The 17,053-nt window shown below is 58.2% G+C and overlaps 2 protein-coding genes across 2 annotated transcripts; both read right to left on the bottom strand.

Annotated features, from left to right (window-relative positions):
• Positions 1-1,750: 1,750 nt before the first annotated feature.
• Positions 1,751-3,795, bottom strand: HOXD11 (homeobox D11). The gene is made up of 3 exons (XM_038751063.1): positions 3,277-3,795; positions 2,933-3,174; positions 1,751-2,009 (listed from the first exon to the last, which is right to left on the bottom strand). The coding sequence occupies exons 1-3, from the start codon at positions 3,729-3,731 to the stop codon at positions 1,774-1,776; spliced, it is 933 nt and encodes a 310-aa protein (XP_038606991.1). The 5' UTR covers positions 3,732-3,795; the 3' UTR covers positions 1,751-1,773.
• A 6,900-nt stretch (positions 3,796-10,695) lies between these two features.
• Positions 10,696-12,630, bottom strand: HOXD12 (homeobox D12). Its single transcript, XM_038751900.1, has 2 exons — positions 12,060-12,630; positions 10,696-10,934 (listed from the first exon to the last, which is right to left on the bottom strand). Exons 1-2 carry the CDS (start codon positions 12,628-12,630, stop codon positions 10,696-10,698), a joined length of 810 nt encoding a protein of 269 aa, XP_038607828.1.
• Positions 12,631-17,053: the final 4,423 nt, after the last annotated feature.

Raw genomic sequence — 17,053 nt, 5'->3', positions numbered from 1 at the left:
TGACATTTTGGAAGTTCAAAGGCATACACTTATGTTTTTGTTTCTTGCAAGAGACTTGGAAATTTTTATTTTTTTAGAGGAGCCTACCACTATCGTAATCGTTTCAGGTTTTTATTTTGTACTTTTTATGGACTAATTTTCCTACTTTGAGCTTACTAGAAGCAAGGGTCATAAGAACTACTTTAGTCTTTAAAAGGGGGCGAGAGAGAGGGAGGGAGAGAGAGAGAGAGAATCTTTTCTCACTCCTTCCCTTTATTGCACATTGCGGAAATCTCTTCTGCGCCCACCAGAAGGTGGATAATATAACCCAATTAAGCTGTTTAGAACTTTGGCTTTTATGGTGTTGTCTAGACAGTTCAAGGTTTTGTAAACAGCTTAGGCAGGTCACGCAACATAAAGTGCAGTGAAGACCTCAACCACATTCTTCAACTTTAAGAAATAAAGGCAAGGAGCAGTTCTTTAACACTTGCCTCAGAGCAAGAATTACACTCGCCTGCCTCCCCCGAACAAGGAAGCAAGCGATAAGTTCAACGTCTCTTCAAACGGGCCATTTAATTTCCCTCAAACGTTTTAGGGGGAATATATTTTTCTTTCTTTCTGCCTTTTTTCACTGAGAAATCCACCCTCCACCCCTTAACCCAGTACAGCTCCCAAGGAAAGGCTGTCCCTAAGAAAGAAATGGTACTGGGATGGGGTTTGGGAAGGTTTGGTTTTGGGGGGGTTTGTTGTTGTTTTGTTTGGTTTGGTTTTGTTTGGTCCTGTTGGACCTTTCGTTTCCGAAATTCGAAGTTACTAAAACTGGAGACCTGAATTAGCTGTTTTAGTGGCCTCTGTTCAGTCTGTCCCATCAGTTCTGATAGAAGGCAGAGAGCCAGCTCCCGCCTAGCTTCCACCCCGGGGGGATTAACTGTGAAAGTTACATAAAAAAGGCAGCCAGGATACCACTGGCCCTGATTTCAAATCCGATGAAAACAACGTGCTCGCTTTTGGATAGTTCCCCTATTTATTTCCTCTTTCTATTTCTTCCATTTTTTCTTCCCTTCCCAATTTCTTCCTTTTCCTTTTCCTTTCCCTTTCGTTTCTTTCTCTTCTCTTGTATTTCCTTTCCCTTCCTATTTTCTTTTCTTTCCCTTTCTCTTTTCTTTTCTTTCCCTTCCTTTCCTTTGCTCTTCTCGCTATGAGGTCCTGATCGGGCGCTAAAACTCTCCACCGAGGAAAATTCATACAGTGAATTGAGGATGAACCTTCATTTTTTACTAGAAACCATTTATTCACATAAAAAGACAGTGGCCCATGCGGTATTATGACAGTGGAAACTTGGAGAGAGACCGAGGGTACATTTCCCAGAGTTTAAATAAATTGCATTCATTTAGGGAAAGGAAACAGTTAACTCTTAAGCTCAGAACAAAACACCATTGCCTTAACACACGGCCACATGCACTATGCAGGTCCATCAGCATCACCACGAAGATTGGGGGGAGGGGAGAAGGAGGGAGACTTAGAAAAAAAAAACACTTTGGCGGTAAAATTGTAAATGGACTTTTGGATTTACCAGTTTCCCCTTATTAGGTATCCGCTCCGCCAAGAAGCCGGCGCCTTCCGCAGGCCTGGTTCTCTGGAAGTTCCGTGTTGAAGATGGAAATGAAACGTGCAGTTCCGCAGAAGAGATGCGCCATGTAAACCCAGTGACTTTCTGCCTTCGGAGGGCAGGCTGAGGTGGTGGGGGAGGGGGACGGGGGAGGGGGCGGGAGAGGGAGACGTCTTCTTGCTTTTTCAAAACAAGGGGTTTCCAGTGAAATATTGGAGTCGATCCCTGTTCAGTTTCTTTTCTTTCATCCTGCGGTTCTGGAACCAGATTTTGACTTGGCGGTCACTGAGGCTCAGCATGCGGGACAGTTGCAGTCTTTTCTCTTTGTTTATGTACACGTTGAAGAAAAATTCCCGTTCCAGTTCTCGGATCTGGTATTTGGTATAGGGGCACCTCTTTTTCCGGGATCGCTGGGGGGCGACTGAAAGGCAAAGAGACCGGAAATGGGATGGAGAACGGGGGGTCACCCAGCGCCCTCGCCCCCTCCCCTCCTCCGGGCCCCCTCCCCCGTCCCGCGGGGCCGGCGCCCCGTCCCCGGGCCAAGTCGGCCTCTAAAGGGCCAAGGCACCGGGGCTAACCTTGGCCCCCTCCTCCTTCCCAAGGCGAGTGACACACCGTCCCCCTTCTTCCTAAAGGACCGGGCCAGTGTCCCGGGGGGGGGGGGGGGGATGATGGATGGACCGGGAAAGAGGGCAGGGCGAGCGGAGGGGCCCGTCCGGCCGGGCCGCCTCCACCCACGCGCTCTCTGGCTCCAGCCCAGCGCCGGGAAAACTTTCCCGCTGCCCATTCCCGGAGCGGAGCGTGATGGGGGTGGGTCGGGGCCCCCCTGAAATCCCGCAGCCCCCCCACCTCGACCGGTTTCCTATCATAAACGCGCTTTACAGCGGGGCAGGGCGATCTCAGAGGATGTATAAAGGCCTTCGGGTGCTTATAAAATGGCACATAAAACGCGGTCCGCGGAGGGCCCGCTGTTGGGTAGGGACCGTCTCTACATGTTGCCAACTTGAGCTTCCCAAGCGCTTAGTCCGGTGCTGTGCACACAGTAAGCGCTCAATAAAGACGATTGATTGATTGATTGACCGTCTCTATATGTTGCCAACTTGTGCTTCCCAAGCGCTTAGTCCGGTGCTGTGCACACAGTAAGCGCTTAATAAATACGACTGATTGATTGATTGACTGTCTCTATATGTTGCCAACCTGTACTTCCCAAGCGCTTAGTCCAGTGCTCTGCACACAGTAAGCGCTCGATAAAGACGATTGATTGATTGATTGATTGAGGGGAGGGGGGGCGGCCCCTGCCCCCTCCCCGCCCCCCGGGCGCCCCCACCCGGGGCACCCCGGTACCTGCGCCGCCGCCCTTCTCCGCCCCCGCCTCCGCGGAGGGGGCCAGGCCGCGCCCGCCGCCCTCAGCCGCCCCCTTGGGGTCGGGGCTGGAGGTGGATTTGCCGCAGGGGTCTCCTCCTCCTCCTCCTCTTCCTCCTCCTCCTCCTCCTCCTCCTCCTCCTCCGCCGCCGCCGCCCAGGGGCTTGAGGTCGCTCTCGGCGGAGGCCCCGTCGGGCTCGGCCGGTGGCGGTTGCTGCGGAGGCGGTTGCTGCGGAGGCGGTTGCTGCGGAGGATGCTGCTGCTGCTGCTGCTGCGGAGGATGCTGCTGCTGCTGCTGCGGAGGATGCTGCTGCTGCTGCTGCTGCTGCTGCTGCTGGAAGGGGGTGCCCGGTGCCGCCTCGTAGAACTGGTCGAAGCCCTGGGGCAGGATCCCGTTGCGCCCCACGGTGCTGTAGAAGTTGACGGCGGCGGCGGCGGCGGAGGGTCCCAGCCCGGGCTCGGCCGCCTTGAACAGCACCTCGGGCCGGCGGCCGGCCGGCGGCAGCAAGTCCCGGGCCACCACCTCGTCGGCCGCGTAGTAGGGCGCGTAGCCGCCGCGGTAGGGCCACTTGCCGCGCTCCAGGCCGTAGTCGCGGAAGGCCACCTCGCGCACGGGCTGGACGTGGGGCAGGTTGGACGAGTAGGGGAAAGCCATCTGGCAGGACGACGCCTGCGACAGGAACGACGGCTTGCTGGGGAAGTCCGACGGGGCCACGTAGTAGGCGCAGCCCGGCAGGTACATGTTGGCAGCGCCGGGGCCGCAGTCGTCAAAGTCGGTCATGTCTTCGTCGGGGCGGCGGCGGCGGCGGGCGACCGGCAGATCCCCGCGCCTTGAACAAGATCCATCTAGCGCACGAGAGGCTTTGGACAGGATCAACTAAGGAAAAATCCCCACCGGGCGCTGACGTGCAATTCATCTTGATTGATTCTGGTGGTAATTATGTCACGTGACGCCATGGAGAAATGTCCTTATATCTATATCAGCCGCGCGCCGAGACGCCCCCCGGAGCCGCGTGGGGGGCGGGCCGGACGGGCCTGCGGCCGCCGAGGTGGAGGCCCCGCCGGCACCTGAGCCCCGGACGCCCGGCCGGGAGGAGCAGGAGCAGGAGCAGGAGGAGGAGGAAGAGGAGGAGGAGCGGGAGCAGGAGGAGCAGAAGGAGCAGGAGGAGACACCCCCCCACACACACACACACACCCCCCACCACCACCGGCCGCGTCCGCAGCCAGCCCTCCTCGGCGGCCCGGCTCCCGCGCCGGCCTTTAAGTACCGGGATTGAACGCGCCAAATCAGGGACGAGGTGTCAAGGTGTGAGGCTCCCAAATCCTCCTCCGCCCGTCCCTCCGTTCTGGACACGGACACGCGCGCGCACACACACACACACACACACTCACACACACACACTCGCACACGGCGGCTCCCCCCGCCCTCCACCCCCACGCTTTCAGTCGCACTCCGAGCCTGGCGCTTCTTGTTCAAGGGGCGTTCCTACCCGGCAGCTCCCCTAGGCGAAGAGAGGCCTGATTTACATATCAACTCGGCTCCGCGAATTTGCTTCCGAGTAACAAGTCCCCCCCGTTCCTGGCACGCCGAGTCGGCTCCAAATGAAACAAGGAAGAGCAGAGCCCCCCCCCACCATCCCCTTCAACGGTCCCGCGTGGGGCTCAAACACTCTCCTGCCCCAGCACCCACCCCCGCTCTCCCACAGACCCACACAGGCCAGGAGTCTGGCACTCCACACGGATGTGTCTATATCGAGATGCCTAAACACAGTCACCCGGTCACGCAGACGAAAAGACACATAGACGCGCCAAAAACCAGCCCACGGACACGGGCGCCTACCCAAATACACACAGGTACACTCAGATGCACAGAGATAAAAAGGCGGGCACACGGGGACACACAAAGACACAGAGACACGCACTGACAACCGTTAAGGGTGCACACAGACACAAACGCGGACACAACGTCCACAGACACACATACAGAAACACTCCGTAGATACACAAGAGCGCAGACACGCACTCGGAAACACCGGCACACGCCTAAGAGTGAACCCACAGACACACACACAAACACACACACAGATACAGGTATGCACAAACAGAAACACACACGGACAAACAGCTAAGAGCGCACTAGGGGAAAAAAAGAGACGTAAAGGTGGGCACCGAAACACACGCAAACCAACACATAGACACTCCCAAGGACAGAGAAACATGCACTGACACTCCAGTCATTCACATGTAAGTACACAAGGACACAAACTCTCTCTCTCTCTCTCTCTCTCTCTCTCTCTCTCTCTCTCTCTCACACACACACACACACACACACACACACACACACACACACACACACAAGCAGCCAGGCACACATATCCACAGCAGCGAGATGGGGTGGCTACCCACGGGCGCTGGAACGAGAACGGGCTGAGGAAGAGGAGACGCACCGAGAGCGCCTTTCTGGAGGACTGGAGATGGTCTGGGACTCAGCCGGGGCCCATTTTCAGGAAGGAAAGGCCCTTGGGTTTGCTCCCCAAACGGAGCAGTCAGAGCAAGCAGACAGACAGACAGACAGACAGACGGACAGACCATCGGCCGACCGTCCGCACAGCCGCACGGTGACCTCGAGTCGGTGCTTCCCCCTCCCTTGGAAGCCGCAGATCCGGAGGGCTTCAGCAGCCCCAGCCGACCGGGGGGTGGTTCTTTGAACCCCAATCCGCCCCTTTTTTCAATTTCCACCGTTCCCTCACCACCACCACCACCTCCAGCGCGGGCCTGGGCATGGTGACCCCAGGGCCTGGACCCGGAGCCCGGGGCATGCATCCCCCCGTAAGGGCCGGAGCCCCGAGACTTGGGCGGCGAGGAAGCAGGCCCTTCGGACCTCCCATCTCGGAGCCTCCAATTCCGCCCTATCCACCCCCTACACACAAACACACACACACACACAAACCCCTTCCAAGGCAGCATAACGCTCCCTCCGTTTCGGGGAGTACGGCGCTTCTCTCGAGCAGATCCCCCCAGTTAAACCCAAAAACAAAACCCCGACAGCCTCCACCCACCAGGACTGGCCGAAAGCAGCGGGCCTTCGCCCTCGAGGGCCACTCCTTGCCGGGACTGGCTGGCCGACAGCAAGCCGGAGCTGCAGCCTCGCCGGGGCCACTGCCTACAGCCAGGGACGGAACGGGTGGTCCAAGCTAATATCTCTTTGCTAGCCGATGTCCCCCCTGCCCCCCTCTTCTCGCCTCCGGCAACTCCCCCCCCCCCCCGCCCCTTCCCCCGCCTTACACGCCCTGCGCCTACAGGCCGGAGGCAGAGGCGTTGGTGGGTGGCGGCCTCCCCCCAGGCTAAGGTGCCCCCCTCACCCCGAGGACCCATCCCACCTCAAGCTCCCCGTACCTCTTTCTGCCACCCAGACACCCAGAGAGGCTGGGTCCTCTCCGTCCTCTGCCGCCCCCTCCCCAACAACTCCTCTCTGCTCCCGCAGACCCTGCGGCAACTCCAATGCCAGCCTGCGGCCCAGCCCCCAACCAGCCCATCCCCATCCCCGACCCAGCCAGTCCAGGACCCAACCCCAGCCTCAGCCCAGACCCGACCCCACCCCCAGCCCTCTCCCAGTCCCATCCAGACCATCCCCCCTCCCCAGCCCCCGGCCCAGCTCAGCTCAGCCCCTTCCTCCTCTGAGTTGCCGGCGGCGCCCCCGGGCCCACGCTCTGAAAATGGCTCCTCGGCCCCTCCGCAGTGCGCCAGATTGAGGTCCAGGGGCTCCTAGCAGGCCGGGGGCGGGGGTGGGGGTGGGGGATTCTTTCTCTCTCTCTCCCTCGCTCGCCCGCAGTCCCTGGCTCCGGATCGGGACCCGGACGACCCCCGTTAGGAGACCGGGAGAGTTCGAGCGATTCAAGTTCAACGACATGGCGAGGCCGGGCTGGGGCAGAACCCGCGTTAGAGCGGGGGCGGAGGTGTGCCGGGGGTGGGAGGGATAATTGGGGGGGGGGGAGAAGGGCGCGCCATCGTCCAGGAGACTCGCAAAGGAATGGGAGCAAGGTCATCGTCGTTCTCCCCAGCTCAGATCCCGCTATGAGAAGGCTCCGAGGCCGTGGCTTCGAACCCCCTTTCCTCCCTCCCACCCCATCCCGATCCCCGCATTGCGAGAGCTTCGCTTTCCCGCTCCATCCCGCTCCATCCCGCTCCATCCCGCTCCATCCCGCTCAGCCTCATCCGCCGCGAACCGGGAAGACGTTACCGCCAAGAACCTGGGCCCGTCCCCTCTTCATCCGCGACCATCTCGGCCCCCCCGGCGGCAGGGTAGGGAGCAGAGGGGGCCCCTCGGTGGCCCCTCGGTGGCCCGGTGGCGATCTTCGGCCCCGGCGGCCGGACAAGATGCCGCACATTCGTGCCACCCAAGATAAAACGCTACCTTGACCTTAACTTTGTTATGGCGCCTCTAGTATCTGGAGAACGTGAACAGACACTGTCTGGCAGCTCTCGTAAAACTGACTGGGGAAGAGATTCTGAGTCATTTCATTTATTGCCACTACAGTTCTGCAAGAAAGCTTTTCCTCCCTGCCAAACTTTAATTATTTATGCTCTTTTAGAGAATGACAAAAAAAAACCCCACCCCAGGCCATTTAAAACCATCTCAGCGCCTCCTGGACTGCTCACTGAGAAGGAGTGCGGAGAAAAACCATCCTGGGTTCTGAGGATTTTAAGTCAAAAGCAAAAAAAAAAAAAAAAAAAAAAAAGAAAAGGAAAAAGATCTCGCCCCCCGCAACCGATCGACTGGAATTTTTTCCTCTGCTACTCCCTTTAGGAGGGGTGAGAGCCGGGGGTCCGATGGCGAGAGGCTGTGGGCAGAGACCCAAAGAGGAATGTGACCCTGGATCTGGAGTTGGGGGGAATCTCAAACGGATTCGGGCCGTTGGCCCCGTTTATGTGACATTTTCCCGTTTGACAGTCACGAGACAATTTAGAGACCAGTTCTGCCTGCGAGCTGTCTCTCCAAATATTTTTTTCCTAGCGAAATGAGTAAGTCTGCTAAATCCTGGAAGCCCAGGAGCCATCAAACTTATTAGAGAGGGACTGAGGAAGAGACAGGGTTCTGCACGATTCGCCCTAACACTGCAATGTCCAATTTCATACGATATGTGTATGTTTGTATGTTAAACATCTTCCACGCTCACACACGGTGTATTCGCCGGGGATTCGACTGAGAAGGCAGGGAAAGAACGAACAGAAAAGATAAATCGAAAACAAGAGCAAGTGGGTTTGCTTTTCAGTTGCTTCATTCATCGCCTGAGGAATCGAGCCTCAGGAATAAGTGCTTTTTATCTTTTTTTTTCAGAAGTTTCTAAGGAAATGTGTTTATTTTATTTTTTTAAAGCCGTTTTAGGAGAAAGGGCATTTATTTGCCTCCGAACTCCAGTTCAGTTCGAATAAATCCATTTCCCAGGTTCACTGAATCAATGCATTATTGTCCTCTGCCGCCTTTGTTCGCTCCGCTTCGTTGAGGAAACCCGATAGCTCAGACAGAAATCTATCGGCCTCTCTCCAGCTCGATCCCCTCGCACGCCAGTCATTCCTCAACTATGGCGCGATTATGGGATCACTTCTACCCGTTAATCTGTCTTCTTCCATTCACTCCCACTCGCCAAGAAACCAAATAAACAATAACCAGCTTCTAAATTTTTCAGGGAAATTTCAAGACCCAGGTGCGAAAAGTGGGGGGGGGGGCGCAAATTATTAAGAATCCGGGTCTTGGCCAGTTTACCTCCTCCTTGCCTTCGCCCTCAGACTTAAGCGTCGCTTCATTCCTAGGCCCGCGCAGATTTCCGTTCAAACCAAATTTTGGTCTGGAACCGGCCTAGGAGACGGTTGACCTTCTCTCTCGGTCGGCCGACATCCCATGTCAGCGGAGAAATGCATTTTCCCTATGGGGCCACCCATTCCCACTCTCCCGAGCCGGAGTCCAATTTCCAGTGGAATATCTCGGCGCCACCCAACAGAGACATCGCCCTTATTTCGAAGAAGCTGCGTCAAACCTCGGGCTCAGACAGAGGCTTTGCCTCCAGCTCAGTGGACGCTGAAATTGAACGGAGCTACTGGGGCACCGTGGGGAAAGAGTTAGCATCTAATGTGATAGACACAAAGCATGTGTGTGTGTGTTTGACTGTGTGTCTGCCTATGCGCCCATGCCCAAATACACACACACACACACACACACACACACACTCATATAAACACGCGCGAGCGTGCTCCTTCGAACACCCCCAGCTCTGGATGTTCTTGCCTTTTTCTTGATGTTTTAAGCCCTAGTTCAATGCCCCATTTCTTGCAGAGCTCGAAAACCAGTTTCACGTTCCCCGAACTGCAACCACCAACCCGCAACTGCGGCTTCCGGAGGGACGAGAGAGGATTTTGGTTCCGCCGGTCGGTCCAACACTGGGAGGATCCCGGCTTGGAGCCAGGAGTGATTTCCTTCGGAATATTGTCTTTGTCTAGGAGACCCGGAGAATCAAATGATTGAGTCCGATGCAAAACATGCGAAGAGGCTTTCCGGGCGGGGAGGTTTGGGGCTGGTCTCTCTCCTCTCTGTGTAGAGCTTTGGGGAAAATTTCCAGCGTCCAAGCAGGGCGGCCTCCGAGGGCTTTCGTGCCCGGTCGGGGCTGACCATGGGAAGGCCCCACGGAGCCGTCGGATCCGCTCCCCGCTTCCTATTTAAATCTTTCTTCCTGGCCCTAGGAGGGATTGGGGAGGTCGGAGGAGGGGGGCGGAGGAGGGAGACAGTGCCTTTCCCAGGAGGGACCGGCAGAGGCCCGGAGAGGCCACAGGGCCGGGGGAGGCTGGGCCGGGGAGATGCGGGTGGAGGGGAGCGGGGGGGAGAAGCAGAGACTTCCCCCTGGTCCCGGTAGCAGCCCATCACGGTAATTCAGGAAAGAAAGACACGTCGACACCTTTCCCCACAGCGACAGGAAAACCACATTCCCAGGCAAAATGAAAGAATTTCTCGCTTCGTCTCCCTCCCACCGTAAGTGGAGCAGACAGCCAGCCTCGGCCCTGGCCAGGGGCAAGAGCGGCTCTGCACTAGGGGTTCCCAGGCCCGGGCCAGGAGGACGAGCCCAGGGGCCGGGAGTCATGGGCAGTCGGTGGGTCTTGTGGACGGATCACGTGTCCAGCCCCCCTCTCATCTCCCCCTCCCCCCTTCCCGCCCCTCCCCCAGCTCGCCCTCTGGGTTCTGCTTTCCCTCCGAGGCCCCGACCACGGGGACTGCAGCCCCAGCAAGGACCCACACTGGGCCTGACAGAGCAGGCCTCGGCCGCTCCCCCGCGGGCCATAAGGGGGAAAAGAGGGAATAAACTGAGTCCAAAGAACCCTCGTGGAAAGCCCCGATGAGGCTCCCGGTCCTTTCCTAGTTTTCCCCACCCTCTTCTCCCGCCCTGCCAGCCGAGGTGGACACATGCCCTTCCAGCCTCCAGCCTTCCCCCGGACATAGAGCCCTTCCAGTATGGCCAGTGGGGCCAGGCATGGCCCCCGTCGGTGAGTCTCCAGGCGGGGGATGGAGCCAGCCATTCCAGAGGGGAAGGGAGAGGCGGGGAGTCAACCCCAGGACCCGGCAAGGGCGACCCCAGCAAGGGCGACCCCGGCAAGGGCGACCCCGGCAAGGGCGACCCCAGCAAGGGCGACCCAGGCAGGACCCCCAGCTACTCGGCGGAGTAGCCAGGATCCAGTCCAGTGATGTAGGGAGGCCGAGGCTAGTAGAGGGCCAGCGCCTGTTCCCGCAACACCACCCGCTTCTTCTTCATCCGGCGGTTCTGGAACCAGATTTTGACCTGTTGGTCGCTTAGGTTCAGTCTGTTGGACAACTCCTTCCGCTTCTGCCGGTTGATGAACTCGTTGAGGAGGAACTCGTTCTCCAGCTCCGCGATCTGCTGCTTTGTGTAGGGTTTCCGCTTCTTGCGGGCCCTGGCCCGGCCCGCGCCCCAGGGCAGCCCTGAAACACACCCGCATCCCCAGCCCGGGCGAGTCGTGAGCCCCCACAACCACTCTACGCCCCGCGCCCGGCAGTGTGGCCAGCACAGGCCAAGGCGTTTTTCCTTTCTCCCCATCGACCCCCCAGCCCCGCAATCTCCCCGTGCCCCGGCCTCTCGGCTCCTCAGCCCTCTGACGCCTACTGCCCCAACTCTCCCTCCGCCCGCTTTTTAGGCCTCAATCCCCCCTTCCCCAGCCCCCTGCCCTCAACCCCCAGAACCCCGTCCCTCTGTTCCCAGCCCTCTGCCCTTCGCGTGCCCCTTACCCTTCCTCCACCCATTTTTGAGATCCCAATCCCCTGCCTGCCGGCCCCCCTGTTCCTCGGCACCTCTGAGCCCAGCCCTCTGCCTGTCCACCGACCCCTCTGCCCCTGGGCCACCCCTAATCCTAGCCCCTTGTCCTCAGTCCTCTGCCCACCGACCCCTCTGTCCTTCGGCACCCCTGATCCCAGCCCTCTGCCCTTCGCGTGCCCCTTACCCTTCCTCCACCCATTTTTGAGATCCCAATCCCCTGCCGGCCGGCCCCCCTGTTCCTCGGCACCTCTGAGCCCAGCCCTCTGCCTGTCCACCGACCCCTCTGCCCCTGGGCCACCCCTAATCCTAGCCCCCTGTCCTCAGTTCTCTGCCCACCGACCCCTCTGTCCTTCGGCACCCCTGATCCCAGCCCTCTGCCCTTCGCGTGCCCCTTACCCTTCCTCCACCCATTTTTGAGATCCCAATCCCCTGCCTGCCGGCCCCCCTGTTCCTCGGCACCTCTGAGCCCAGCCCTCTGCCCCCAGTTCCCTGTCCACCGACCCCTCTGCCCCTGGGCCACCCCTAATCCTAGCCCCTTGTCCTCAATCCCCTGCCCACCGACCCCTCTGTCCTTCGGCACCCCTGATCCCAGCCCTCTGCCCCCCTCCAGCCTCCTGCCCACCGACCCCTCTGTCCCCCGGCACCCCTGATCCCAGCCTGCCCCCAGTCCCCTCCTGCCAGTCTCCGGGCACCCAGCCCCCAGCCCCCGGGACCCTCTGTCCCCGGCCCCGGCCTGGCCTGGCCTTGGACGGGGAGAGGCGACAGGGCCGGGATGACAGGGATGGCATTTTTACCGTCGGGCAGCGAAGGTCGGAGGCAGGAGGGGCCGCCGGCCCCCTGCGCCGTCACGTTCAAGTTGAGCGGGCTCTTGGCGAGGTCCCTGAAGGCGGCGGAGCAGGAGGCCCCTTCGCCCAGGGTGGCAGCCCCCGGCTGGCCTCGCCCCCCGCCCGAGATTTCGTACCTGGCGGGCTTGGGGCCGGGGCCGGGGGCCAGGCCCGTTGGGTCTTGGGCGAACCCCGGCCGGGGGCGACCCCGCTCCTCCGCCCTGAGCCCCGGCTCGGGGCCGTAGTACTTGCGGGGCTCGGCGGGGCCGTCCTTGGCTCCGGGCCCGGGGAGGTTCAGGGGCACCGAGCCGGCCAGGTAGGGCTGCGAGTAGCCGCCAAAGGCGGCCGGGCCTGGCGGCTGGGCCGCGCAAGGACCGGGCGCCGCCGACCAGGCCAGAGAGCCCCGCGGGTAGGAGATGGGTGGCAGGGCGGCCAGCTGGCTGCCATTCGCCCGCAGGTTGGGGAAGTAGAAGGAGTCGGGCGACGGCAGATTCAGGAGCGAACCCACATAGCCCGACCTGCAGAGACTGCGATCGCACATCTCCAACAAAGGACTCGGCCGCTCTTGCAGCGGGATTCAGTTACAACGGGGAATAAGAGGACAGGCTCAAACGATTGGAGGAAACTTGGCTACAGGTTCTTCAAAGACGGCCATTCGAGGACCCCGCCTCCATCCCCCCGACCCCCGGTTTTTTTTTTTCCAGGGATTATGATAACACCCGGAATATTGGGATTTTTTTTTTTCCTTGCAGGGCAGCGCCGGGGGCCGCGGGGTTCGGCCTGTAAAAGAGGGAGGAGCCGGAGGGTCTCACGGGGGTTTAGGGACCGACCTCGGGCCGGTGAGGGAAGCGGATGCAGACATTTGCCCAGCCCCCGACCACGCATTTTCACTGGGACTCACTGCATTTTCACTGCCTAGGCTTTCCCGGATAATAATGATGGTATCTGCTAAGCCCTTACTCTCTGCAAATCACCGTTCTAAACACTTGGGTAGATACAAGGCAATCGGGTTGTCCCATTTGGGGCTCACAGTCTTAATTCCCATTTTGCAGATGAGGTAACTGAGGCCCAGAAAAGTGAAGTGACTTGCTCAAGGTCACATAGCTGACAAGTGATGGAGCCGGGATTACAGCCCATGACCTCTGACTGCCAAGCCCGGGTTCTTTCCATTTAAGCCACGCTGGATCTTGGGCTGCTTTCCTAGAGGGCAGAACGGGGATCCCGCTCTCCACGCTCGCCCCAAATCCAGGTCTTCGAGCCCCCCCCTCGAGGGGACTGGGCCGGCAGGAAGAAGCCTCTCGTGGGGAGGGGTTGCAGCTTAAGCCTTTTTGTTGCTGAACTGTACTTTTCAAGCGCTTAATACAATACTCTGTACCCTGTAAACGCTCAATAAATACGATTGAATGAATGAAGCCCTGTGCGCCCGATTAAGGGACATCCGGGAAGAGATCGATACTTTAGTTTCCCGGAGGTTCATGCCGTACCGCAATAAAGCAAATTCATCTCCAGCCTTTTCCCCTCGTCGGAGTTATTAGTGTGTGTGTGTGTGTGTGTGTGTGTGCGTGTGTGTGTGTGTGTGTGTGTGTGTGTGTGCAGAAAGGAGGGGGGAGCTTTTGACCGTCACGGCTAATGATGAGCCGGCACGTGGGTAGCAGTTTCCCACCGCGTCTCCCACGGCATCTCCCGGCCCGTTTGGGTGTCTCTTCCAGGATCGTTGAGTTTGGGGATAAAGGGAGGAATTTCCACGCACATGCTTTCGTAGTGGGGCCTGGAGTGAGCGAGGGAAAGATGGAGGGAGAAGCAAAGCCGAGCGATAGGTGCAGGGTGGCGGACAGTCCGGATCTCCTCTTGAGCACTGGTGCGGGATTCGCTGCAACCGCACGGCCGCGTGGAGCATCTGAGACCCATGCGGGCTAAGCAGGCCTTTGACCGGGACCACAGCCCTGCAGCCCGCACCCTCGGCAGCCCCGCAACCCCGCAGCCCTGCAGCTCCGCCGCCTTGGCGGGGGCGGGAGATGCAAACGGGGTGGGACGATGGGGAAGCTCTGGATGTCGGAGCAGATGGAAAAAGTTAGGGATGTGGAAGCGGATTGGTAAACCAAGCACGCCTCTCTCTCTCTCTCTCTCTCTCTCTCTCCTCTCTCTCTCTCTCTCTCTCTCTCTCTCTCTCTCTCTCTGTGTGTGTGTTTAGGGGCGGGGACGGGAGAGACGCGCCTCCGCTTTGAAAATGATAAATATTTGCTTGTGTTGTGCAGTGAGGAGAAAGGGATTAACGGAGAGGGGCTGTTGGGGGAGGAAGGGGCGTTGAGCTCTCCCGACCCCCGATTTCTCAGACCTCGGTGCTCAGGGGGAGTTGAGCGGGAGTTCAGGCTCACTCAAAGCCCCACCAGAGTTCAGGCTCAGAACGAGCATGCTTCCCTTCACAGACCCCACAGGCAGCCCGCGCCCCACACGGATGGTCATTTGGTTTTCGTCGGCTAATAGAGAGGGGTCTGAACCCCAGGTGCCTGCATAATAATAATTCTGGTATTTGTGAGGCGTTGACTATGTGCGGGCACTGTACCAAGCGCTGAAGTAGATATAAACAAATCGGGTTGGACACAGTCCTCGTCCCGCGTGGGGCTCACAGTCTCGATCCCCATTTTACAGATGAGGTAACTGAGGCACAGGGAAGTGAAGTGACTTGCCTAAGGTCACACAGCAGACAAGTGGCGGAGTCGGGATTAGAACCCGTGATCTTCTGTCTCTCAGGCCCGTGCTCTATCCACTAGGCCATGGCCGCATCTTCCCCTCTCTGCCTCTGTCCCTCTGCCCCCTTCCCCAACCCCTCAGACTCTGGCCGAGGCTGCGGCGGCGTTCGGGCTCCCAAAGAAAGGGAAGATCTCTGTCTCCCCCTTTTAGACTGTGAGCCCACTGTTGGGTAGGGACTGTCTCTATATGTTGCCAATTTGTACTTCCCAAGCGCTTAGTACAGTGCTCTGCACATAGTAAGCGCTCAATAAATACGATTGATGATGATGAAGAAAGAACCAGCCCCTCCGGAGTCTCCCGCTCCTCGGAGGCCTCGTCCGGATGGACTCCTATTCGGGCTCTGAACGAGGCCGGGAGAGAGAGAAGAAAGAAGGGAGAGAGGGACAGGATCTCCCCGGCGCTGTCGATGCAGGAGGGACGAGAAGGAGGTTGGACTCCGGCGGCGGCCGAGTTCACTCATTCAGTCGTATTTATTGAGCGATTACTGTGTGTAGAGCACTGTACTAAGCGCTTAGGAAAGTACAATAAAAAGAGACAGTCCCTGTCCACGACAAGCTCACCGTCTAGAGACATCAAGTGCCTACACTTATACCTAGCCAAGTCTTTGCTCCTCGTAGCCCTCTGCTGCCCACACTGGGTTTGAGAGGTGGACGAGACCATCTCAAAGGAACAAACCCTGTCCATCCATCCCCATCCATGTCCATCCATGCCCATCCATGTCCATCCATGTCCATCCATGTCCATCCATCCCCATCCATGTCCAGCCATGTCCATCCATGTCCAGCCATCCTCATCCATACTCTCCCCCTCTCCCCATCCCCCGCCTTAACTCCTTCCCCTCCCCACAGCACCTGTATATATGTATATATGTTTGTTCATATTTATTACTCGATTTTATTTTACTTGTACATATTCTATTTATTTTATTTTGTTAATTTGTTTTGTTTTGTTGTCTGTCTTCCCCTTCTAGACTGTGAGCCCGCTGTTGGGTAGGGACCGTCTCTATATGTCGCCAACTTGTACTTCCCAAGCGCTTAGTACAGTGCTCTGCACACAGTAAGCGCTCAATAAATACGATTGAATGAATGAATAAATGATCAAGGTCTTCAGGCCCGGAGAGACGCGCCAACGAGTGAACCGAGACCGAGAAACAGACACTGAGCTCGTTGAGGGCAGGAAATGTTCTTGATGTTGTGTCGTACTCTCCCAAGCGCTTAGCACAGTACTTTGCACCCAGTAAACGCTCAATAAATATGATAATAATAATAACGGTGAGGCGGGCTCCACAGCACTATTGGTGCCTGCCTTGAAGAGGGCAACCACAATAGCTGAGATATTTTTCCCTTCGCGGTGCCAGGCTGAGTCTGCAGGCTGATTTTTCCTCGGTGGGGAAAAGGAAATTTGTCTTGCTCTGTAGCGAGGGCGGGGAACTCCCCTCCTCAAAACTTTCCAGTGGCTACCACTCAATCTGCGCATCAGGCAGAAACTCCTCACCCTGGGCCTCAAGGCTGTCCATCTCCTCGCCCCCTCCTACCTCACCTCCCTTCTCTCCTTCTCCAGCCCAGCCCTCACCCTCCGCTCCTCTGCCGCTAATCTCCTCCCCGTGCCTCGTTCTCGCCTGTCCCGCCATCGACTCCCGGCCCAAGTCATCCCCCGGGCCTGGAATGCCCTCCCTCTGCCCATCCGCCAAGCTAGTTCTCTTCCTCCCTTCAAGACCCTACTGAGAGCTCACCTCCTCCAGGAGGCCTTCCCAGACTGAGCCCCTTCCTTCCTCTCCCCCTCGTCCCCCTCTCCATCCCCCCGTCTTACCTCCTTCCCTTCCCCACAGCACCTGTATATATGTATATATGTTTGTACATATTTATTACTCTATTTATTTTACTTGTACATATCTATTCTATTTATTTTATTTTGTTAGTATGTTTGGTTTTGTTCTCTGTCCCCCCCCTTTAGGCTGTGAGCCCACTGTTGAGTAGGGACTGTCTCTACATGTTGTCAACTTGTACTTCCCAAGCGCTTAGTACAGTGCTCTGCACACAGTAAGCGCTCGATAAATACGATTGATTGATTGATTGACTGATTGAGAGTGTCCTGTGCTGGCCGAATGCGGACGGGAGCGGGATTCCCGCGCAACGCCACCGCGGGCCCAGCAGGTGGCGCTATGGCTCCACCCATCTCCCCCCGGCGTCGCGCTCTGCCGCCGAACACGGTCA

Source organism: Tachyglossus aculeatus, chromosome 9 (genome assembly GCF_015852505.1).
Source record: "Tachyglossus aculeatus isolate mTacAcu1 chromosome 9, mTacAcu1.pri, whole genome shotgun sequence".
NCBI classification, from domain to species: Eukaryota; Metazoa; Chordata; class Mammalia; order Monotremata; family Tachyglossidae; genus Tachyglossus; species Tachyglossus aculeatus.
Note: the sequence above shows the minus strand (reverse complement) of the source record. Positions and strands in the feature narration are given on the sequence as shown.